Source organism: Ranitomeya imitator, chromosome 2, assembly GCF_032444005.1.
Source record: "Ranitomeya imitator isolate aRanImi1 chromosome 2, aRanImi1.pri, whole genome shotgun sequence".
Lineage (NCBI taxonomy): Eukaryota > Metazoa > Chordata > Amphibia > Anura > Dendrobatidae > Ranitomeya > Ranitomeya imitator.
The window spans coordinates 83,745,033-83,770,012 of record NC_091283.1 but is presented as its reverse complement, the minus strand read 5'-3'; the positions used below and the strand labels follow the sequence as shown (position 1 = coordinate 83,770,012).

Below are 24,980 nucleotides of genomic sequence, written 5' to 3'. Positions count from 1 at the left end.
TTATTGATTTTTTCAGGTAGAATTTAGAAACCAAATCAACCAAAAAAAAAATAGGCTTTCTATGGCCCACTATGTGAGAGAGATGGCACACACAGGGATGGCACTCTAGCAGAAATGCCAATCTTAATCTCCCACAAAAAAAAAACAGGGACTGTCCTACAATTACTATCTCCCTGCAGTAATCTCAGCCAGGTATGGCAGGCAGCAATAAGGAGTGGACTGATGCACAAATTAAATAAAAAGTGTGGACAAACAAAAAAGATAGCTGTGCAGAAAGGAAGGAACAAGAGGATTTGTGCTTTGAAAAAAGCAGTTGGTTTGCACAGCGGCGTACACACAGCAATGCAGCTATCAGGGAGCCTTCTAGGGCAGCCCAATGAGCTACAGCACTGAGAAAAAAAAATGTAGCTTCCACTATCCCTGCACACCGAAGGTGGTGTTGGACAGTGGAAATTGCAACAGCACAAGCGGTTTGGGGGTTAATGGACCCTGCCTAACGCTATCCCTGCTTCTGACGAAGCGGCAGCAACCTCTCCCTAAGCTCAGATCAGGAGCAGTAAGATGGCGTTCACCTTCATTGGCTGAGAAATGGCGCTTTTCGCGTCATTGAAACACGACTTTGGCGCGAAAGTCGCGTATCGCATGGCCGACCCCACACAGGGGTCGGGTCGGGTTTCATGAAACCCGACTTTGCCAAAAGTCGGCGACTTTTGAAAATGAACGACCCGTTTCGCTCAACCCTAGTAATGATGAATAAACCTGATCCTATTACAGATTAAGATACAAATTTTTGTAGATTGCTCCTTATGCTACCTTAATGGGCGATTCTATACTGAATATGTGTATAATAGCAATTGGGAAAATTTTGAACACCACTACAATTCAAAGTGAGATAGTGCAAAGTAGTAAAAAAAATAAAATATAACTTTTAATATTATAAATTAAAATATCAAAACCAATATATACAGTTAAAATAATAAGATTTCCTATTCAGGGATATCACAGAGGATCAAGATATATCGCCCCATAGCCTACCCGAGGCACATGAAACCAATAATGTTATTGGTTGGCGGTGAAAAGATAACAGTCCTGCCTCTGGTATAATGATGCCCTACAGGATAAATGTTTATGTTGGGGGACACCTTCCTGTGCAGTGGGATCCATCAGCCATAAACAATAATATACATAACTTGTAACCATCTCACCCAAGTATAGAGTAAGGAATGAGCTCCTCAAGCCCATCATGATCAGGTAGTGGTCCAGTTAAGCAACACTATTTCCATGATTCTTCAACATCTGAGGTGTGCTGCTCCCAAAGCATTTCCTTTTAGCTAGATTCTCCAGGGGTGTCTTATCTGAATCGTGGGCTATATTATCACCATGCCTACACCACACTGCTGCAGGTTGTGCTTCTCCGACTCTCTGCGCAATACTGGCCATAAACCTTATTCCTTATTTCATACTTGTCGCACTCAGCTATGGCGTCAACATCATATCCGGGAATGCCAATGTTACATCCGGCTGGTGGAATGCATAGTCCCTGTGGTGACCCGCATACATCACTTACTGGTGATGCGTACACATGATTCACTGCACCTCCATTCTAGTAAGGTAATCATAGTGGACAAATGTTTTAGGCTGGTAACAATTTGTCCTGCCCATATCACACCCCATAGGATGAAACACCTAAGAGAGTGTCCTTATTAATGGCTTACCCATTACATCGGGCAACACGGTGGCTCAATGGTTGGCCTTGCCGCACTGGAGTCCTGGGTTCAAATCCCACCAATGACAACATCTGCAAGGAGTTTGTATGTTCTCTCTGTGTTTGCGTGGGTTTCCTCCGGGTACTCCGGTTTCCTCCCACATTCCAAAGATATACTGATAGGGATTCTAGATTGTGAACCCCATCGGGGACAGCGATGATAATGTATGCAAACTGTAAAGCGCTGCGGAATATGTTAGCGCTATATAAAAATGAAGATTATTACTACCCCTTCTTCCAAGCACTGTTTTACAATATAAAAAATCAGCGCAAACCATAAGTATAATAGCGCTCAATCAATTTGACTACTTTCGATATATTTAACTTTATAACCCTGTTGTTTTTTCATCTCCAATCAGTTCCAGAGTTGATTTTGTGTGCCTCGAGTAGGCTATGGAACAATATAACCTGGTTCTCTGTGATATCCCTAAATAGGAATTATTGTTTGCCTTCGCACTTTATGGGACATTATTTTAATTGCATATATTGGTATTGGTATTGGTATTTTAATCTATGGATATTAAAAGTTATATTTTAACTATGAACTGAATATTTGGTAGCATCCTCACATGAGGTAATCCTAGCTAAACCTCTCCATCCTTACATGTCAGCACAAGAGTAGAAGGAAGCTGCAAAAGTGCAAACAGGATCTTATCCAGTATTAAAGGTTGCGAGGGCAGTGATTCGTTTACCTGGAGTTGTGTAATACTCAGCAATATTAGAGCTTTGAGAAGATCAGCTGCTGCAGTTACACAGGTTGAAAAAAACATAGTTAATCATAAAAAATGAGAATAAGAGGATCCCCTGCGCTGCTGATGAAACCCAGGAATATTCCAGGAGACTCAATAAAAACTTGATGCAGTTGAAATGCGTAAATAATAAAACCGCATCAATTTTTTATTGAGTCTCCCGGAATATTCCTGGTTTCGATCAGCAGTATCTTTTCTTTTATGCCAGCAAAAGAGGTAAAACTAAAGGCACTAACTGAAATGTGGAGACAGGCAAAAAGTAAAACAGCCAATATTTACACAGACTCCCGAATTGCACTCAGTATTGACCTTGACTATTGCCCTATCTGGACAAACAGAGCTTGCTTTACATTAATTTGCAAGATAATGAACAAGCAGACTTACCCTAAGGGTACCGTCACACAGTGCAATTTTGATCGCTACGACGGCACGATTTGTGATGTTCGAGCGATATAGGTACGATATCGCAGTGTGTGACACGCTCCTGCGATCAGGGACCCCGCTGTGAATCGTACGTCGTAGCACATCGTTTGAAACTTTCTTTCGTCGTCTAGTGTCCCGCTGTGGCGGCATGATCGCATGGTGTAACAAAGGTGTGCACGATATTGTATACGATGTAAAGGGCGGAGGAGCTGGCTACGTAGGAGCGCTGAATTCTCCACCTCCCGTGTGCTGATTGGGCGGTACAATACTGTGCGCTCATTCGACAAAGGACTATTGTTCCCAGCGGATAAAACCGGAGCTCTCGAGCGCGCTATTCATTTCTCTCTGTAGCACGTGCTGTAAACAGAACTCCTAAATTCGCTGGATTCCCTGGACTTTTAACTACTAGACTTTTACCGCAAAAGGTATGTATAACGCTACAGCGTAGCATATGTTGCGCTTCAACGGGGATAAACGCTGGAGTGTGGTCGATTGTTCCTTTGAGTAGGGTAGGCCTGAGAACCTCAGGTACACAGCTGTAGCGTGGCCCAATTAATTAATCCTTTTACAGATCGAGATGGTTGACTGCCCCATTTAATACCAGTAGTAACATATATAGTTATTAGATCAATGGTCAGAACATTGTTTTGTAAGCACGTGTATTTATTGTACGTTTGTTTTCTTTTTAGGTACTATGCTCACTTCCGATGAGAGTTCTGTTGTTGCTGCTGCCCTGGTGTTTGAGGCAGCACGTCTCCAAGAGGAGAGACGTCCTAAACGAAAACGTCGCATGTGGACCCGGAGCTGGCTGCAGAAAAGATCCACATTGTCACACATGGGTCTCATAAGAGAGTTACGTGACAATAACCCTCATGATTTCCGAAACTACCTTCGGATGTCCGAGGAATCCTTCAAAATAATACTGTCTGCTGTTACGCCACTCATACAAAGGCGTGATACGCCGATGCGTGCAGCCGTGCCCGTGGAGGAAAGGTTGGCGGTGACACTGCGGTTCCTGGCAACAGGAAGGTCTCTTCAGGATTTGCAGTTTTCCGCCGCTGTTTCCAGACCTTTCCTGAGCGTTGTGATTCCGGAGACATGCGAGGCCATTGTGCAGAGCTTAAGGCATTATATGGAGGTACTACTATATTTTTTTTGGCTGCTGTGTTATGTCGATATATTATACTAGCTATTGAACCCGTTCTACGCCCTGATGGCGAGCATTTCTATTGGTATATGTTCTACATCCTATCATGTGCTGCTCCCATCCTGCGCCCCCATTCAGACATGTGCTGCTGTGATCCTGCGCCTCCAGTCTGACATGTGCCGCTACCATTTTGCGTCTCCATTCTGATATGTGCTGCTCCAACCCTGCGCCACCCTTCTTTTATTTGCTGCTCCCAACGTAATTTTATTGATTATATAATTTAGATATATTGTTTAGCACCCCCTCTGAGTCACCGAAGCCATCTGAAAAAATGGCTGCCTGCATACTCAGGGTTGTTGACTTTGTTATACTAATCCATACTGCGCCTCAATCACTGTAGGATGTCCACATGAGAGTGTATGTGCATAATATATTTGACCTAATTTGTACATGTTTCCTTCTCATCTTGCAGTTTCCCAAGACGGCGGATGACTGGAAGAGGATTGCTTCCGATTTTGATGAGCTGTGGCAGTTTCCAAACTGCGGTGGTGCATTAGATGGAAAGCATGTGCGCATCACGCAACCAGCCAACTCTGGATCCTTTTTTTTCAACTACAAAGGATATTTCAGTGTGATCCTCATGGCCCTTGTCAATGCGAACTATGAGTTTGTCGATGTGGATGTTGGCATGAATGGTCGAGTCTCCGACGGTGGTGTTTTTGAACACACTTCATTTGGGGAAAGCTTGAGGAACAATGAACTGCTGTTGCCACTAAATGAAGACACAAAAGCAAACCTAAATTTTGTCTTCATCGCTGATGAAGCTTTCCCTCTTCATCCACATTTGCTGAAGCCATTTGCACAGAGAACACTCACACCGGAGCGCAGAATCTTTAATTACCGGTTGTCGAGGGCCCGTCGTGTGGTTGAAAATGCCTTTGGGATTATGGCAAATCGGTTTAGAGTGTTCCACACAGCTATCAACTTGAAGCTGCCGTCTATAGACTTTGTGGTTTTGGCATGCTGTGTGCTCCATAATTTCCTGAGACGTCATGATACGAGCTCCTATTCTCCTCCTTCGTTTATTGATGCAGTGGACGCAAGAACCGGAGATATTGTGCCCGGGGAATGGCGTACACAACCTGATAATTTTACAGCTCTTCAAGCACTTGGATCTGGCAGACAGGCAGACGATGCAAGGGACTGTCGCGAAAAATACTGTCAGTACTTTAATGGTTCTGGAGCTGTACCCTGGCAGGATCGCGCCGTATAAAAAAATATTTTTTTTTGCTTTGCTGTCATATAAACCTCTCTAAATAACTTTAAATGTGATGCCTATAAAATGGTGCTGTTAACCCTTATAGCTTGGTAAACATTAAAGAAAGAATGCGAAGATTTTTGGGTTTTTTTGTAACAATTTCTTGGTTTTAAATTATTAAACAACAAAATATAACATAAACCCCCCCAAAAAAAATTATCTCCTTCCACGGCCCAAGAGGTGTCGCAGCGTCACGCCCTGCTGCTCTACTTGAGTCTGGAGGAGCGCTGCTGTCTGCTGCAGGAGAGCTGCTGTCCGCTCCAGGCGCAATTGTCTCGCCAGGAGCTCTCTTACGGTGGGCGGTTCTGTGGATAGAAGAGGTTGGAGAACCAACGTTGATTCCGCTGAAAATACATCTCGACCTCTGGGGCAGGACCAAATTTTGTGTGTTGTAAATTTCTATTTGGTCTGGCACCACAGGGCGATGTAAATTTTATTAAATTTTACAGTTTTAGTTGTCTATTGTGACATCCAGCAGAAAACCACTCGTATTATCTTGATACTTACGGAGAAGGGACGCCGGTTCCTCATTCCCAGAACCAGAGCTGCTAATTTCCCACCCCAGCGATCTGGCCACTGCTGCAGCACCTTAAAGGAAATAATAACAGATCTGGTTAACTATGGAACACGCCGTTGGGAAGCGCTCGCTGTTTTGGTCACTTACGTATGTTATGTTCTGGGGAGAATGCCGCCGACCCGGGGGAGGAAGAGGAGTGTCGGAAGGGAGGTGTTGAGGGTGGTGTAGGGGTGCGAGGCCGTCTGCTGTCTGGTGGTGGCGTGGTAGGCCGCTGGGTCATTACTGCGTCTGTAATGTATTCAAATATTTCCGCTACCCTCTTATGTCCCGTATGCAGTTGAAAAACTGTAATCTATGATTGTTAACTGACGTGACGTCATGGACTGTGGGCTTCCGCTGGTGGTGGATGCTGTGGTGCTGCTGGCAATGGCAGGTACCTGTTGCCGCCGCTGTCTCTCTACACATAAAGTTAACAAACGCAATCTTTAAAAACACATGTAGAGTGCTGCAGATCAAAGCTAACAATATACTGAAACATAAAATTTATATCACACTTCACAGGGGTGCGAGGGTGCATGGTCGCAACAGATGGTGGAGGCGTGGTAGGCCGCTGGGTCATTATTGCGTCTGTAATGTCTTCAAATATTTCAGCTACCCTGTTATGTCCCGTGTGATGTTAAAAAAAATGCAATCAATGATTGTGAACTTACGTGATGTCCCGGACTGTGGGCTCCCACTGGTGTCTGACGATGGGGTACTGGTGGCAATGGTGGGTCTCACTTGCCGCCGCTGTCTCTCTACACCTAAAGTAAAGAATCACAATGTTTACACACAAATGTTGAGTGCTGCAGATCAAAGCTTACAATATACTCAAAGTAAGACAGGCAATTAACAGTAAAAAGAAAGCATTTGCACTACTAAAGCAGGATGGCACCATTGAAGCTCTAAAAAACTATAGGGAGAAAAATACTTTATCTAAAAAACTAATTAAAGCTGCCAAAAAGGAAACAGAGAAGCACATTGCTAAGGAGAGTAAAACTAATCCCAAACTGTTCTTCAACTATATCAATAGTAAAAGAATAAAAACTGAAAATGTAGGCCCCTTAAAAAATAGTGAGGAAAGAATGGTTGTAGATGACGAGGAAAAAGCTAACATATTAAACACCTTCTTCTCCACGGTATTCACGGTGGAAAATGAAATGCTAGGTGAAATCCCAAGAAACAATGAAAACCCTATATTAAGGGTCACCAATCTAACCCAAGAAGAGGTGCGAAACCGGCTAAATAAGATTAAAATAGATAAATCTCCGGGTCCGGATGGCATACACCCACGAGTACTAAGGGAACTAAGTAATGTAATAGATAAACCATTATTTCTTATTTTTAGGGACTCTATAGCGACAGGATCTGTTCCGCAGGACTGGCGCATAGCAAATGTGGTGCCAATATTCAAAAAGGGCTCTAAAAGTGAACCTGGAAATTATAGGCCAGTAAGTCTAACCTCTATTGTTGGTAAAATATTTGAAGGGTTTCTGAGGGATGTTATTCTGGATTATCTCAATGAGAATAACTGTTTAACTCCATATCAGCATGGGTTTATGAGAAATCGCTCCTGTCAAACCAATCTAATCAGTTTTTATGAAGAGGTAAGCTATAGGCTGGACCACGGTGAGTCATTGGACGTGGTATATCTCGATTTTTCCAAAGCGTTTGATACCGTGCCGCACAAGAGGTTGGTACACAAAATGAGAATGCTTGGTCTGGGGGAACATGTGTGTAAATGGGTTAGTAACTGGCTTAGTGATAGAAAGCAGAGGGTGGTTATAAATGGTATAGTCTCTAACTGGGTCGCTGTGACCAGTGGGGTACCGCAGGGGTCAGTATTGGGACCTGTTCTCTTCAACATATTCATTAATGATCTGGTAAAAGGTTTACACAGTAAAATATCGATATTTGCAGATGATACAAAACTATGTAAAGCAGTTAATACAAGAGAAGATAGTATTCTGCTACAGATGGATCTGGATAAGTTGGAAACTTGGGCTGAAAGGTGGCAGATGAGGTTTAACAATGATAAATGTAAGGTTATACACATGGGAAGAGGGAATCAATATCACCATTACACACTGAACGGGAAACCACTGGGTAAATCTGACAGGGAGAAGGACTTGGGGATCCTAGTTAATGATAAACTTACCTGGAGCAGCCAGTGCCAGGCAGCAGCTGCCAAGGCAAACAGGATCATGGGGTGCATTAAAAGAGGTCTGGATACACATGATGAGAGCATTATACTGCCTCTGTACAAATCCCTAGTTAGACCGCACATGGAGTACTGTGTCCAGTTTTGGGCACCGGTGCTCAGGAAGGATATAATGGAACTAGAGAGAGTACAAAGGAGGGCAACAAAATTAATAAAGGGGATGGGAGAACTACAATACCCAGATAGATTAGCGAAATTAGGATTATTTAGTCTAGAAAAAAGACGACTGAGGGGCGATCTAATAACCATGTATAAGTATATAAGGGGACAATACAAATATCTCGCTGAGGATCTGTTTATACCAAGGAAGGTGACGGGCACAAGGGGGCATTCTTTGCGTCTGGAGGAGAGAAGGTTTTTCCACCAACATAGAAGAGGATTCTTTACTGTTAGGGCAGTGAGAATCTGGAATTGCTTGCCTGAGGAGGTGGTGATGGCGAACTCAGTCGAGGGGTTCAAGAGAGGCCTGGATGTCTTCCTGGAGCAGAACAATATTGTATCATACAATTATTAGGTTCTGTAGAAGGACGTAGATCTGGGTATTTATTATGATGGTATATAGGCTGAACTGGATGGACAAATGTCTTTTTTCGGCCTTACTAACTATGTAAACATAAAATAGAGATCACACTTTACAGGGGTGCGATACTCAGACATGTATGTGGGCTCTGGTGTTCAATGGTCTTCCTGTCTTTGGAAAACGTATTATTTCATCTGTAGGCCAACCTCCTCCGTTAATATTTTTGGGAAATTGAGAAACTAAAAATAATGGACATCATAATAATTTCAAGATGGTGGTTGAGATTAGGGAACCCGACAAGTTTTCTCACGGACAACGCATATTCTGCTTGGAAAATAACTAAATTTTACAAAAACGGGGCATGTGTTTTAATGCATTTGAGGTCACGTTGGCGACCATGAGCGCAAGCCTCCCTCCCAAACCCCCCCCCCTCCTGACAGCGTGCATCTCCCAATCCCCCCATACTAGTACTTGCCTCGCCTTGCCTCCGCACGCAACTCAGCAAACATTTGTGGCATTTTATAGCGGAGGTCAGCCCATTTTTTACGCAGCTGAAGCTGACTGCGGCAGACGCCAAACCTCCTCTCCATCATTCTGGCTATGTGGCCAAGCACTTCCCGCTTGTGGATGTGTGGGTGGGCAGGGCGGCTCTCCAGACCCTCATAATCCAGGGCATCCATCTGTCTAATAAAAAAAAGGAGCTCTGGCTGCCCCAGAGGAGCAGAACGCATTCTCGCCGCCATTTTAGATGGAATGACCCTGAACAGCAACGCCCAGAGGAGGAGCTGTACTCCGCCGTCCTGCCGCCAGATCGGCATCGCAATAGCGTTGCCGTTTATGGACAGCGTCACATTTGTGACGGCTGAGCGGTACGGAATGAACGCACATAGTAAATGCCGTTCGAAGGATGGTTATTTAACGCCGGAGCGTCACGTAATGTACGCTCGTGGTCTATGACGGCGTGATGACGTTACAGCGTTCCGGCGTGCCTGCGCTAGCTTGTTTTGGTTCCCTGACATCTTGATAATGGCTGCCAGTCGCCGTGATCCTCCTATGGGCATCCCAGAGGTCAAGTTCCTTATTGGAACAATGGATCGGATGCAGTACGAGACAACTGGGCTGGTGCTGCACCGCAACCAGCACAAGGAGGAAGTTGTCCGTGTGGTGTCTGAGGGCCTCAGGAAGCGGTTTGGGATAACTCGCAGCAAGGCCCAGATTGTGAAAAAATGGGGCGATCTCAAGTCCAAAAGCCCAGAGCGCCTGCAGGAGCTTCGCAAGGAGATTCGCAGAGGTCAGTACGCAGGTACCCAAAAGTATGTGGCACAGCTATGGGGCAGTTTGAACGTTGCAGAGCCACTATGTGGCACAGCTATGGGACAGTTTGAACGTTGCAGAGCCACTATGTGCCACAGCTATGGGGCAGTATGAACGTTGCAGAGCCACTATGTGCCACAGCTTGAACGTTGCAGAGCCACTATGTGGCACAGCTATGGGACAGTTTGAACGTTGCAGAGCCACTATGTGCCACAGCTTGAACGTTGCAGAGCCACTATGTGGCACAGCTATGGGACAGTTTGAACGTTGCAGAGCCACTATGTGCCACAGCTATGGGGCAGTATGAACGTTGCAGAGCCACTATGTGCCACAGCTTGAACGTTGCAGAGCCACTATGTGGCACAGCTATGGGACAGTTTGAACGTTGCAGAGCCACTATGTGCCACAGCTTGAACGTTGCAGAGCCACTATGTGGCACAGCTATGGGACAGTTTGAACGTTGCAGAGCCACTATGTGCCACATCTATGGGACAGTTTGAACGTTGCAGAGCCACTATGCGGCACAGCTATGGGACAGTTTGAACGTTGCAGAGCCACTATGTGCCACAGCTATGGGACAGTATGAACGGTGAAAAGTACTATGTGGCACAGCTAACTGCAGACCTACCTTTTTTTTTTCCTTCACAGAGGCAAAGAGACAGCACCGCCACGAGGCATCCCGCACAGCCTCTTCTGGATCTGTGCCCTCCGGGTCAACTCCTCCAGATCCTAGTAGGTTCCCACAATTATGTGATTTGGATTCAGTTGCAGGTCCCCTCTTTCCCCCCCCCCCCTCCCCCGGCAGCCAGTGTTGCCATATATGCTAACAGACCTTTTTTTTTAAATTTTTTTTTTTTTTCCTTCACAGAGGCAAAGACACAGCACCACCGCCGCCACGAGGCATCCCGCACAGCCTCTTCTGGATCTGTGCCCTCCGGGTCAACTCCTCCAGATCCTAGTAGGTTCCCACAATTATGTGATTTGGATTCAGTTGCAGGTCCCCTCTTTCCCCCCCCCCCCTCCCCCAGCAGCCAGTGTTGCCATATATGCTAACAGACCTTTTTTTTTAAATTTTTTTTTTTTTCCTTCACAGAGGCAAAGACACAGCACCACCGCCGCCACGAGGCATCCCGCACAGCCTCTTCTGGATCTGTGCCCTCCGGGTCAACTCCTCCAGATCCTAGTAGGTTCCCACAATTATGTGATTTGGATTCAGTGGCAGGTCCCCTCTTCCCCCCCCTCCCCCGGCAGCCAGTGTTGCCATATATGCTAACAGACCTTTTTTTTTTAATTTATTTTTTTTTTTCCTTCACAGAGGCAAAGACACAGCACCACCGCCGCCACGAGGCATCCCGCACAGCCTCTTCTGGATCTGTGCCCTCTGGGTCAACTCCTCCAGATCCTAGTAGGTTCCCACAATTATGTGATTTGGATTCGGTTGCAGGTCCCCTCTCCCCCCCCCCCTCCCCCGGCAGCCAGTGTTGCCATATATGCTAACAGACCTTTTTTTTTTTTTCCCTTCACAGAGGCAAAGAGACAGCGCCGCCGCCGACAGCACGAGGCATTCAACATGGACTCTGATCCCGAAGTGCCCTCCGTGCCTCAACATCCTAGTAGGTTCCCACAATAAAGTTATTTTGATTTTGTGGCAGGCCCACTCTTTCACCCCCAACCCAAACACCCCCCCCCCCCCAAGTCAGTATTGCCTTATATGCTGACTGTTTTTTTTTCTTTTTTCCTTCACAGAAGCAAAGACACTTCGGGAGACTACAGTGTTATTAATGTTATGTTTTTTGACCCACAGCTGTCGTCAGTGTGAACAAGGAGGATCTTGAAGCCGGCATAGAAAGGCTTATCCACACTATGGCGCGGATTCAGGAGCAGCACAATGTGGCAATGGAGGAGCTGCAGAAGCTTCGGGACATGTGCCAGCAGTTGGAGGCGGGCCAATAATACATTTTTGGTTGTTACATTAAAAATATTTAGTTAAACTATGATTCCATTTTTTTTGTATTAGTTAACTGTACATGATTTTGTTACGTTAATTTGTGCCCTCATACAGTGCTGTGATCGAGACACACCAATCAAACAGTCGTGATAGAATTTCTAATAAAAGCTTTTATTTGAAACATTATTTTAACAAGACAATAAAATAAAAAGTAATGTAAAAGAAGTTAGGAAATCACAAATTGTGATGCGACGATTCTTCCGGCTGATAAATTTGGTGCCTGACGGGCGAAGCCATATGTGAAGGTATTGGCGTGTAGGAGTGGTTAGGGGGTGGCTGGACGAAGTGGGAAACGGGAACATTGTGTCGCATTGGTGTCTGACACTGTGACCAACCATTGTAATATGAGGGCTCTGTCCGCTGCATTGGCCGGGAATAGACCAAACGAGTGTGCTTGTCCAAATCGCCATCTGTACCCTTGTTTACTGCTTCCAATATTAGACGCTCCGCTAGTGTTCTTTGGCTGTCGTCCATTTTGGCCAGTTTGTCAACAACATAGTGTCCAAACCCCTGCAACGCAGGGCTAACATTGTTTGTTAACACCTTTTTTGCAAGGCTCAACAGTTCATGTGAAACGTCTGAGGTGGCTTTCCGTTTCCTTGGACCTTGCCTCGATTGAGTCCTGGCAGGTGCCGCCTCCACTAAATCTGTTGTCGTGCAGTCCTGTGAACAGTCCAGTGTACTGTCCTGCGCACTGTCATCCTGGGGGGAAAAAAAAAAAAACAAGTTACGAACCTGGCAACAAAAAGTTTGACCACCATAACCGCATCCAAACTATATATTCGTAGTAGGTAAAAAAAGGTTGTAATATATTTTAAGCTTAGTAATATTCTTTAACCTTCCCATTTATTTAATACTTTTAACTACACTGTTCTGACTGCTAGGGGAACCTGATGAATATTTTATAGTCTAAATAGTCTCAACAAGAGTACATCGGCAGCTTGAAGCGATACTATTTTCTATATTGCTTAGATGGTATGGTTTAGAAATATCGCCATTTCATACATATTATGTTCCCCATATAATACTTTACTGCGACAGGGTTACTTATGTGGACATGTTTTTGTAATAACTTCAAACTGATGTGATAATCAGAAGTATAAAACATAAAATGCAGAGAAAAATTATGTAATTATAGGACACATTGGTGAACTTTCGTCCAAAGAGCTACTTACTTGTTGCCCTTGTGACTCCTGCTCGGCGTGGTTCTCCGAAACAATTTGTTCCACAGGTGCCAACAAGCGAAAACACGTGGAAGTCCGTGGCACCTCTTGGTCCCTCAGAAAATTCAGATGTTCAAAATACCAAAGCTTTGGCACATAAACATCTTCGGTGGAAGCCCCGGACTTTGTAGTGTGAAGAACCTTGTTAAGCTCCTTCCTCCACACCGTGCGGAGCGCCTGAATTTTCTTTTTAATAACCGCTTTGTTTGCTGGCTCTTCTGGTGCATGACGATTGTAAAGCTCAATGAGCTTTAAATAACCCTCCTGCCTCTTTTCCCTGTTACAATACTCTGGAGATTTGATTTTCCAGAGGCAGGGAAAAGACTGGTATATTTCGATGAATTCCCTGATGAATTCCACACGATTTGACATCTGAAAAATAATTATAAAAAAAAAAAAATTACACGGTTGACAAAGAGTCCTTTAAACAATACTTTTGCCAGTGTGCCAAACGCTTAACAACAACAGCCACACAAAGAGCTCATGCCTACCATCCATTGTTCCATCTGCCACGCCATAGGCCACCATAACCCAAAACAGTGTACCGCCTGCTTCACTACAGCAGCCACACAAATCGCTCATGGTGACCATACATTGTACCATCTGCCACGCTGTAGCTCACCAGACACAACCAGCCACAACCAGTCACAACAGCGTACCATCCGCATCGCTTCAGCGGCGGAACGAAACGGTCATGCCGACCAAACAGCGTTCCATCTACCACGCTCTAGCCCACCAGTCACAACCAGTCACAACCAGTCACAACAGCGTACCATCCGCATCGCTTCAGCGGCGGAACGAAGCGGTCATGCCGACCAAACAGCGTTCCATCTACCACGCTCTAGCCCACCAGTCACAACCAGTCACAACCAGTCACAACAGCGTACCATCGGCATCGCTTCAGCGGCGGAACGAAGCGGTCATGCCGACCAAACAGCGTTCCATCTACCACGCTCTAGCCCACCAGTCACAACCAGTCACAACCAGTCATAACAGCGTAACATCCGCATCGCTTGTTTCATCTGCCACGGCATAGGCCACCATAACCCAGAACAGTGTACCGCCCGCTTCCATACAGCAGCCACACAAAGCGCTCATGGTGACCATACATTGTACCATCTGCCACGCTGTAGCTCACCAGACACAACCAGTCACAACCAGTCACAACAGCATACCATCCGCATCGCTTCAGCGGCGGAACGAAGCGGTCATGCCGACCAAACAGCGTTCCATCTACCACGCTCTAGCCCACCAGTCACAACCAGTCACAACAGCGTACCATCCGCATCGCTTCAGCGACGGAACAAAGCGCTCATGACGACAGTACATCGTTCCATCCACTATGCCCAAGCGGTGTAACATACCTCGAAGCTGCGGTGCAAAGCGTGGAATATTCTGTGAAATACTGAATCCGATGTCCTAGTCCAACAAGTGTCCAAGTACAAAGTGAAGAAAGGAAATTTTGAAACCGGTGAGGTGGCTTGGAAACAATAGCGCTCAGGTGACAAATTTTCCAACCAATTGTGTGCACAGAACCTGTGGCCTATCAGCACATAGCTAGCAGCTCGACACGCCCCCTAGTGAACAACGTCACGCACAGATTATGCAAAATTTGCTCTGAATCGTCTTGTGTGACACGACCGTACGACTGTCCCATACGACTTCTACATCGCAAATACGTCATGAAATTATCGCTCCAGCGCCGTACATCGTGAAGTGTGACCGCAGTGGAGCGATAATTAAGCGACGATGTAACGTCACAAATCGTGCCGTCGTAGCGATCAAAATTGCACTGTGTGACGGTAAGGGTACCGTCACACAGTGCAATTTTCATCGCTACAACGGTACGATCCGTGATGCTCCAGCATCGTAACAATATCGCTCCAGCGTCGTAGACTGCTGTCACACTTTGCAATCTACGACACTGGAGTGATAATTTCATGACGTATGTGCGATGTAGAAGCCGTTGGTTACTATGCGCACATCGTATACGATATATGTTACACCATGCGATCATGCTGCCACAGCGGGACACTAGACGACGAAAGAAAGTTTCAAACGATCTGCTACGACATACGATTCTCAGCGGGGTCCCTGATCGCAGGAGCGTGTCAGACACTGCGATATCGTAACTATATCGCTCGAACGTCACGAATCGTGCCGTCGTAGCGATCAAAATTGCACTGTGTGATGGTACCCTTAGGCCCCTTTCACACATCAGTATTTTTCTACCAGTCACAATCCGTCAAATTTGGAAAAAAATGGATCCGGCGACTAATGCCGCCGGATCCATTTTCTTCTCATAGACTTGTATTAGCAATGGATTGCGACGGATGGCCTCATGTTTCATCCTTCGTTCGCTGGATCGGTTGAAAATTGTTTGTCTGGTGGCCGGAAACAACGGACAAAGTAATGCTTTTTGTGTACATCTAAAAAACGGACAGCGACGGATCCATCGCCGTCCGTCATTTGCTAGAATGGAAGCCTATGGCGCCGGATCTGTCAAATGATGGAATCAGGTGACAGATTCCATTTTTTTAACTGAGCATGCTGCAATCCAATTAGCCAGATCCGCTAGTTGGAACCTTTCAAAAAATGGATCCATCGCATCAGTTTTTTCACAATCTGTGACGGATCTGTTGATCCGTTGAGCCAACGGATTGTGACTGATGACAAAAAAAGGATGTGTGAAAGGGGCCTTAGTGAAGCAATAATTGAAGGCACAATACAGTTATCATCAAGGCAAAAACATGTACAAAAGGTGACTCCCTGGATGTAATAGATAGCAGAAGGGCAGATTAGGCTGATAAAATAGCAGGAAGGTGGCTAATGTAAAAGAGGACAGTGGCAGTGAGTCAGCAAGACCCATCCAAATTGAGCCTTAATATTCTGAAATCCCTCCAACAGGCTGCCAAAACATAAAAGGAAAACAAGGGAAAATAGGAGCTGAGTACAAATGGAGTATGGGAAAGTAAGGATAAGTTGTGTTTAACTAGGTCCTTGTTCCCCATGATGGAACAAGTAACCCATGACCACACTCATGCTTCAAAACATCACATGTTGGACATGGTAAATGTCTTCTGAGTTGCTTCTGGTTTCTGTCACATAGCCTCAAAACACATGCAGTCCTGCCTCAACTGTGCACAACACAATCCAAGCAAAATAGTTAAAATCTCTAAGAAAGCAACCCCAGGCCATCTACCCATTTTAGAGACTGCAGAGTGATAACATACAACTACCAAAGGTATGAGTGTATGAATAAGTCCTGGTATGTATAGATCTTTTTTCAGGATGGCCAGAAGCCTCCCCTGTAAAAATCGCCAATGTTAAATCAACTGCAGACAAATTAATTCCCAAAAAAGTATACAGATATGTTGTCCCAGAATGTTGTATATGCAAAGGTCATGGCGCATGCAATGACTTCATGACATTGGAAAACTGGAGAAAGTTCAGAGAAGAACTACTAGGATGGTCAGCCGGCTGTAAAGTATGTCGTACGAGGAACGGTTAAAGGATCTGGGAAGGTTTAGCTTGCAAAAAAGAAGGCTAAGAGGAGACTTAATAGCTGTCTACAAATATCTGAAGGGATGTCACAGTGTAGAGGGATCATCCTCATTCTCATTTGCACATGGAAACACGAGAAGCAATACGATGAAACTGAAAGGGAGAAGATGCAGATTAGATATTAGAAAAAAAATTTGACAGTGAGAGTGATCAATGAGTGGAACAGGCTGTCCCCTTCCCCTTATCCCCTTCCTGACATGCACAGTACATATACTGCTCTACGGATGCTGCATTCCCGCAAACAGCAGTATATATGTACGGCGGCATGATCGCGCGGCCTCACGCTGAGCACCGCGGCGATCAAGTGCGGGTCTCAGCTCTGTGTGAGAGCTGTTTCACAATATGTCATGAGAAAACAGTCTTAGAATCAGGGGGATTCATTGAAACATTCAAGAATTCTGACCTTATAAAGCGACAGTGGTCAGAATTGTAAAAATTGGACTGGTCAGGAAGGTGAAAACAGGCTTCGGGTGAAGGACTAATTAAGTTGTATGTACATAGTAGATGGGTCTGTTTGTGTGTGCCTTTTCAGATGTTGGACCTGCTAAGGTTTATTGCTTTCTTGTGTGATAATGTTATCATGCAATACATTTCAAAATGCTTCAGAAGACATGTACTTTTAACTAGCCTAATGCTGGATTAAATGGGTATTCCTGATACAGATAACTTCTATTCCCAGGCACAGTTTGTTTAAAATAAGATCTGTTCTTTATTCACCTTTCCCTGGTTCAGCACTGAGTCTTCCCAGATACTCTTTGAGTGTATTATTATCTGCAGCACAGGCATCACATCGATGGCATTGCAGACAATAACTGAGTTCAGCAGAGTTCTTCAGCAGAAACTTCAGGTCTGCCACCTGCCGGGACTCCCTGAAGGCTTCACCGCGTCCTACGTTTGAGGGTTCAGCCTATGCTTAAAGGGACTCTGTCACCTGAATTTGGCGGGACTGGTTTTGGGTCATATGGGCGGAGTTTTCAGGTGTTTGATTCACCCTTTCCTTACCCGCTGGCTGCATGCTGGCTGCAATATTGGATTGAAGTTCATTCTCTGTCCTCCATAGTACACGCCTGCGCAAAGCAATCTTGCCTTGTGCAGGCGTGTACTATGGAGGACAGAGAATGGACTTCAATCCAATATTGCAGCCAGCATGCAGCCAGCGGGTAAGGAAAGGGTGAATCAAACACCTGAAAACTCCGCCCATATGACCCAAAACCAGTCCCGCCAAATTCAGGTGACAGGTTCCCTTTAAATTACAGCTACTGCCCATAGACGTTTATGGAGAGAGGAGGAGGCAGTAGGTGCAAAAGTGGAGAGAAACAGACAGACGAGACACTGATGCCACTTCTAGTAATTGTTTTATCCTACCCAATGCTGAAATAACAGAGACACTGCTAATTACTGCTGTAGAATATTCCTTATAGTGCTGCACCTGTGTGCAAGAGAAGATATAGAGTTGGGGAGCAATCTTTCCTCTTCTGTGTGTGATGTGTATGTAAGCATTGAGGCAGCACGGTGGCTCATTGGTTAGCACTGCAGCCTTGCAGTGCTGGTGTCATGGGTTCAAATCCCACCAAGGACACCATCTGTAAGGAGTTTGTATGTTCGCCCCGTGTTTGCGTGGGTTTCTTCTGGGTTCTCTGGTTTCCTCCCACATTCCAAAGACATACTGATAGGGAATTTAGATTGTGAGAATTTTTGAGTTGTGCCAAAACTGTAAAGCTCTGCGGAATATGTTGGCGCTATATAAATAAAGAGACTATTATTATTATTATTATTAAGCCATCGGAGCAGCTAGTTCCACTCTGACGCTGACCTCAGGGACAACTACTAATTTCATATGGAATGTTAAGAGGAAAAACTGATGATGAGGCAGCACGGTGGCGCAGTGGTTAGCACTGCAGCCTTGCAGCGCTGGAGTCCTGAGTTCAAACCCCACCAAGGACAACATCTGCAAAGAGTTTGTATTTTGCGTGTTTGCGTGGGTTTCCTCCGGGTTCTCCGGTTTCCTCCCACACTTCAAAGACATACTGATAGGGAATTTAGAATGTGAGCCCCATCGGGGATAGTGATGACAATGTGTGAAAACGGTAAAGCGCTGCGGAATATGTTAGCGCTATATGAAAATAAAGATTATTATTATTTATTATGATAAATTAGATACAAACTAGTGATACAATATTTGATACAATACAAGTGATATAATAAATAATCTTACAAAGTGTTTCCCTTGATGTATACACACATTACACTAATTAGCAGAATGACAGAACACATAAAAAAGGTCAGGCCAGTAAAATATGAGAATGGCAGTTGAAGTTGAAAAAATGGAAGAATAAAATTCAGCAATTGTAAATGAAGCATATAAAGTTGTAGTAATCCTTTCAAATATCATATTAGCTAATGTTTATTTAGTCAAGGGATCTCCAATTCAAACATAAAAAAGAGTGGAGAATACAGGAAGGATTACAAAGAAGATGAGGCAAGTTTCTTTGTTGCACAGGCATCTATCGAGAAAAGCTTCATCATCACCTTCTATTGGAGATGAGCAGACCTATGGAAGTTCAGGTTCTGCTACCTGACCTGAAATATATTCCAAAGTTCAGTTCAGGTACCAGAACTATGCCCAAGCTTGAACCAAAATTGAAACCCTACTGAAAACAGTGGAGACCTGAGGTTTTGAGCTGCAAAATATTTTTTCTCTCCCTCTGCAACAGACTTCCTCTAGAAAACTAAACATTTCAACAGATTTCCGTGAGAAACCTGTGTTTGACGATTAGCTCTGGACACTAACTGTCCGGTACGAAACCCAAACTCTTAATTTTGGGTTCGTACATCTCTACTTACTATCACGTTCAAGCACAAATTGTGGCTAATTACTAGGGCAGCTACTTGGTTTATTTGTAAACTGAAACCTTAGTGAGACTGCATAGAGGATATCGAAAAAATAATTTCTCTTAAGAGCACTATTTGCAAAGCAGCTTAATTTTTTATTTTACAATCTGTTTTGGTTCACCTGTTGAGGTGGATTCTCTAATCTCAAGGTCTCGGTGAGCACACAAGCCACAGGCATCAGTTCCACAGGCAGGTGATTGTGCAGGAAATAGATAGTAGAGGTTGCAGGCAGACAAGAGCCTGTGAATAAGGTAGTAGAGATATTGGAGGCGACAGGCAGACCGGAGCCCAGGAAGAAGGTAGCAGAGATACTTGATGCTGCAGGCAGACAGGAGACTGGGAATTAAGTAGCAGATGTACTGGAGGCTGCAGGCAGTCAAGAGACCAGGAGAGGTACTGGAGGCTGAAGGCAAAGCGGAGACTGGGAAGCAAGTAGCAGAGGTACTGGAGGTGGCAGGCAGACAGGAGAATGGGAAGCAAGAAGAAGACGAACTGGAAGCTGGTGTCATACAGGAAACTGGGAAGATGGTAGCAGAAGTCCTGGATGCCGCTGGCAGATGGGACTCAGGAACTCTAAAAGTCTTAATAACAATACACAGATGTGTGACTTGGTAGACTTTGCATATGCCCATGCAAAAAATAACACCATGCCACTTGTAAAGCCGTGCAGCACAGCAGAGTTCAGTGGAAAGGAGTGACTGGAGAAAAACCCGGCTCCAGAACTGGTAACACAATCCTGATCAAGTTAAAATGTTTTCTAAAGGTGTACATAGTCATAACAGTGGAACTGTTACCAGATGTCACAACGAAAACTGCATATAATATTTAATAGTATTTAATAGAACTCATAGACATGATGAGGCTGGTGTACTTGCTTATAAAATCCATGTCACATTGAAAGTAAAATCCTATTTTAAAAGTTTAAATTAGCATGTTTTTAGTCCAGTCTACAGTCATAAAATGCCTTTTCAGTATTACCATTACACAGCTATTCTGACAATTGATTTACAAAGCAGATACATCAGCCTCATCAGGTCTTAGAAATCTATTTATTAAGGAATGCATTCTGTACTGTGCAATCTGGAGACTGTAATCCACTGTAATTATATAGCAAATAAACTTTAGCTATATAATTTGCTACGTTATGTTCAGCAAAAGTATTCACAGCCTTAAATGTTAAAGTGTTAACATTTTCCTGTTTATGTCTATTCTGTAGATATATTATCCATCCTACATGAAACAGTTTTGTCAATGAAACATTGACATTTTTGAAGGCGATAAGTCACAAAAATCATGCTAACAAATACCGATGAGCAGATGGATAGTTATTATGGGTTCACAAAGGTTGAGTGCAGTTAATAGTGAAGATTAATACCTTCCTACCGTACAACAATCTGGCAGAGGTGAGCACAGTGGGCTTCAAGTATGTGCTGTAGCTAGTGAAGCTTTTCCATTTTAAAACTTTCCAAATCTAAATTATAGACTTTTAGCACATAATAATAACAATAATCATAATGCGCCTTTGTAACGCACATTAGAAAGACAAGTTTAAGGTAAATTGGCGTTAAAGTCACATCTAAAAAACATCTAACGTAATTGCTTACATACGACAATCCTTGAAGGAGAATATAATAGGACGTGAATGGTTCTTTTTTTTTTATCAAAATAGCTTATCTCGTGAGCCATTCTTTGGGTAAACAATTTCCTCCATTGTTCAATTCTATAAAAGATTAAAAAATATATACGGTATATTTTTTAAAATAAAAATAAAAAGCTTTTCATAAAAATGCTATATAGATACATATTTTCATGGCATGATAAAATGGGTTTATAGGGAGCTTAGCAACATGAAAACTATTTCTTCTGGAGAAAAAAAAATATTTATTTCAGTGAAAGATTGATTGATATATTATTAATTGGAAATATATGCATTTTATGATTATTACCATTTTGTGAGAGGGAATGAAAAATAAGTAACTTTTATTAAATAGAAGCAATATAAGATAAAGTGGGCAAAAATATACAATTCTTAGTATGTCTAATATCAGAGTTTATTTTATATTTTTGCTCATTTTTGTTTTATCATGTTGCTTCCTCTAGATATATTTTGTTGAATAGTTTATTAAGTGTTAAGCACTAGTTAGCACATATCAGGGCTAAAAAGGGAATAGGCAGAAAAGAGCAGGGAGTAGACTAATAAAGAGGTTATCATAGTAACATAGTAACATAGTTAGTAAGGCCGAAAAAAGACATTTGTCCATCCAGTTCAGCCTATATTCCATCATAATAAATCCCCAGATCTACGTCCTTCTACAGAACCTAATAATTGTATGATACAATATTGTTCTGCTCCAGGAAGACATCCAGGCCTCTCTTGAACCCCTCGACTGAGTTCGCCATCACCACCTCCTCAGGCAAGCAATTCCAGATTCTCACTGCCCTAACAGTAAAGAATCCTCTTCTATGTTGGTGGAAAAACCTTCTCTCCTCCAGACGCAAAGAATGCCCCCTTGTGCCCGTCACCTTCCTTGGTATAAACAGATCCTCAGCGAGATATTTGTATTGTCCCCTTATATACTTATACATGGTTATTAGATCGCCCCTCAGTCGTCTTTTTTCTAGACTAAATAATCCTAATTTCGCTAATCTATCTGGATATTGTAGTTGTCCCATCCCCTTTATTAATTTTGTTGCCCTCCTTTGTACTCTCTCTAGTTCCATTATATCCTTCTTGAGCACCGGTGCCCAAAACTGGACACAGTACTCCATGTGCGGTCTAACTAGGGATTTGTACAGAGGCAGTATAATGCTCTCATCATGTGTATCCAGACCTCTTTTAATGCACCCCATGATCCTGTTTGCCTTGGCAGCTGCTGCCTGGCACTGGCTGCTCCAGGTAAGTTTATCATTAACTAGGATCCCCAAGTCCTTCTCCCTGTCAGATTTACCCAGTGGTTTCCCATTCAGTGTGTAATGGTGATATTGATTCCTTCTTCCCATGTGTATAACCTTACATTTATCATTGTTAAACCTCATCTGCCACCTTTCAGCCCAAGTTTCCAACTTATCCAGATCCATCTGTAGCAGAATACTATCTTCTCTTGTATTAACTGCTTTACATAGTTTTGTATCATCTGCAAATATCGATATTTTACTGTGTAAACCATCTACCAGATCATTAATGAATATGTTGAAGAGAACAGGTCCCAATACTGACCCCTGCGGTACCCCACTGGTCACAGCGACCCAGTTAGAGACTATACCATTTATAACCACCCTCTGCTTTCTATCACTAAGCCAGTTACCAACCCATTTACACACATTTTCCCCCAGACCAAGCATTCTCATTTTGTGTACCAACCTCTTGTGCGGCACGGTATCAAACGCTTTGGAAAAATCGAGATATACCACGTCCAATGACTCACCGTGGTCTACCCTATAGCTTACCTCTTCATAAAAACTGATTAGATTGGTTTGACAGGAGCGATTTCTCATAAACCCATGCTGATATGGAGTTAAACAGTTATTCTCATTGAGATAATCCAGAATAACATCCCTCAGAAACCCTTCAAATATTTTAACAACAATAGAGGTTAGACTTACTGGCCTATAATTTCCAGGTTCACTTTTAGAGCCCTTTTTGAATATTGGCACCACATTTGCTATGCGCCAGTCCTGCGGAACAGACCCTGTCGCTATAGAGTCCCTAAAAATAAGAAATAATGGTTTATCTATTACATTACTTAGTTCTCTTAGTACTCGTGGGTGTATGCCATCCGGACCCGGAGATTTATCTATTTTAATCTTATTTAGCCGGTTTCGCACCTCTTCTTGGGTTAGATTGGTGACCCTTAATATAGGGTTTTCATTGTTTCTTGGGATTTCACCTAGCATTTCATTTTCCACCGTGAATACCGTGGAGAAGAAGGTGTTTAATATGTTAGCTTTTTCCTCGTCATCTACAACCATTCTTTCCTCACTATTTTTTAAGGGGCCTACATTTTCAGTTTTTATTCTTTTACTATTGATATAGTTGAAGAACAGTTTGGGATTAGTTTTACTCTCCTTAGCAATGTGCTTCTCTGTTTCCTTTTTGGCAGCTTTAATTAGTTTTTTAGATAAAGTATTTTTCTCCCTATAGTTTTTTAGAGCTTCAATGGTGCCATCCTGCTTTAGTAGTGCAAATGCTTTCTTTTTACTGTTAATTGCCTGTCTTACTTCTTTGTTTAGCCACATTGGGTTTTTCCTATTTCTAGTCCTTTTATTCCCACAAGGTATAAACCGCTTACACTGCCTATTTAGGATGTTCTTAAACATTTCCCATTTATTATCTGTATTCTTATTTCTGAGGATATTGTAACAGTCTACCAGATTAAGGGCATCTCTAAACTGGTCAAACTTTCAAACTATCGAGTCTTATAATACTGATGACCTATCTTTAACCCCTTAGCGACCGCCGATATGCCTTTTAACGGCGGCCGCTAAGGGTACTTAAACCACAGCGCCGTTAATTAACGGCGCTGTGGAAAAAGTAAATAGCGCCCCCCAGAGGCCGATTTTCTCCGGGGTCTCGGCTGCCGGGGGTAGCCGAGACCCCAGAGAACATTATTTGGGGGGTTTTTAACCCACCCCGCATTTGCGATCGCCGGTAATTAACCGTTTACCGGCGATCGCAAAAAAAACAAACAAAAAAAAACGCGATCTCTTTTTAATTTCTCTGTCCTCCGATGTGATCACACATCGGAGGACAGAGAAAAGGGGTCCCAGGTGGCCCCCCAATACTCACCTAGCTCCCCCGATGCTCCTCGTGTCTCCCGGTGGGCGCCGCCATCTTCAAAATGGCGGGCGCATGCGCAGTGCGCCCGCCGGCCGGCACCGGGAGAATCTTTGGGGTCTTGGCTGCCGGGGGTAGCCGAGACCCCAAAGAGCATGATCGGGTTCGGTTTTACCGACCCCTGTTTTGCGATCGCCGGTAATTAACTGTTTACCGGCGACCGCAAAAAAAAAAAAAAAAAGTAAAGTGTAATTCTCTGTCCTCTGATGTGATCGCACATCAGAGGACAGAGAAATAGGGGGATTCGGGGACCCTACAATACTCACCTGTGTCCCTGGATCCTCTTGCTGCTCCTCCTGGCCGCCGGCAGAAGAAAATGGTGGGCGCATGCCCAGTGCGCCCGCCATCTGTCTCCATCTGCCGGCCGGCAGGAGAACAGCAGTTGGGGCTAAAATTAGGGTTAGGGGTAGGGTTAGGGTTAGGGTTAGGGGTAGGGTTAGGGGTAG

General features: G+C 43.9%; 1 protein-coding gene and 1 long non-coding RNA gene across 3 annotated transcripts; both read left to right on the top strand.

Annotated features, from left to right (window-relative positions):
• The first annotated feature begins 3,654 nt into the window (after nt 1-3,654).
• LOC138667210 (uncharacterized) lies at nt 3,655-5,518 on the top strand. The gene is made up of 2 exons (XM_069755492.1): nt 3,655-4,075; nt 4,557-5,518. The coding sequence occupies exons 1-2, from the start codon at nt 3,728-3,730 to the stop codon at nt 5,355-5,357; spliced, it is 1,149 nt and encodes a 382-aa protein (XP_069611593.1). The 5' UTR covers nt 3,655-3,727; the 3' UTR covers nt 5,358-5,518.
• Nucleotides 5,519-11,112: 5,594 nt separating this feature from the next.
• LOC138667208 (uncharacterized) lies at nt 11,113-12,010 on the top strand. 2 transcript variants are annotated; one of them, XR_011318645.1, is made up of 3 exons: nt 11,113-11,196; nt 11,540-11,626; nt 11,818-12,010. It is a non-coding gene; the product is annotated as an uncharacterized lncRNA (long non-coding RNA). The 2 variants fall into 2 exon arrangements; XR_011318646.1 differs by lacking the exon at nt 11,113-11,196 and adding an exon at nt 11,377-11,418.
• Nucleotides 12,011-24,980: the final 12,970 nt, after the last annotated feature.

Bases quoted from the DNA above. Each gene is read 5' to 3' on its own strand.
- LOC138667210 (XM_069755492.1), top strand. From the start codon at position 3,728: ATGTGGACCCGGAGCTGGCTGCAGAAAAGATCCACATTGTCACACATG. The intron at 4,076-4,556 runs GTACTACTATAT...CTCATCTTGCAG, and splicing joins GCTTAAGGCATTATATGGAG to TTTCCCAAGACGGCGGATGA.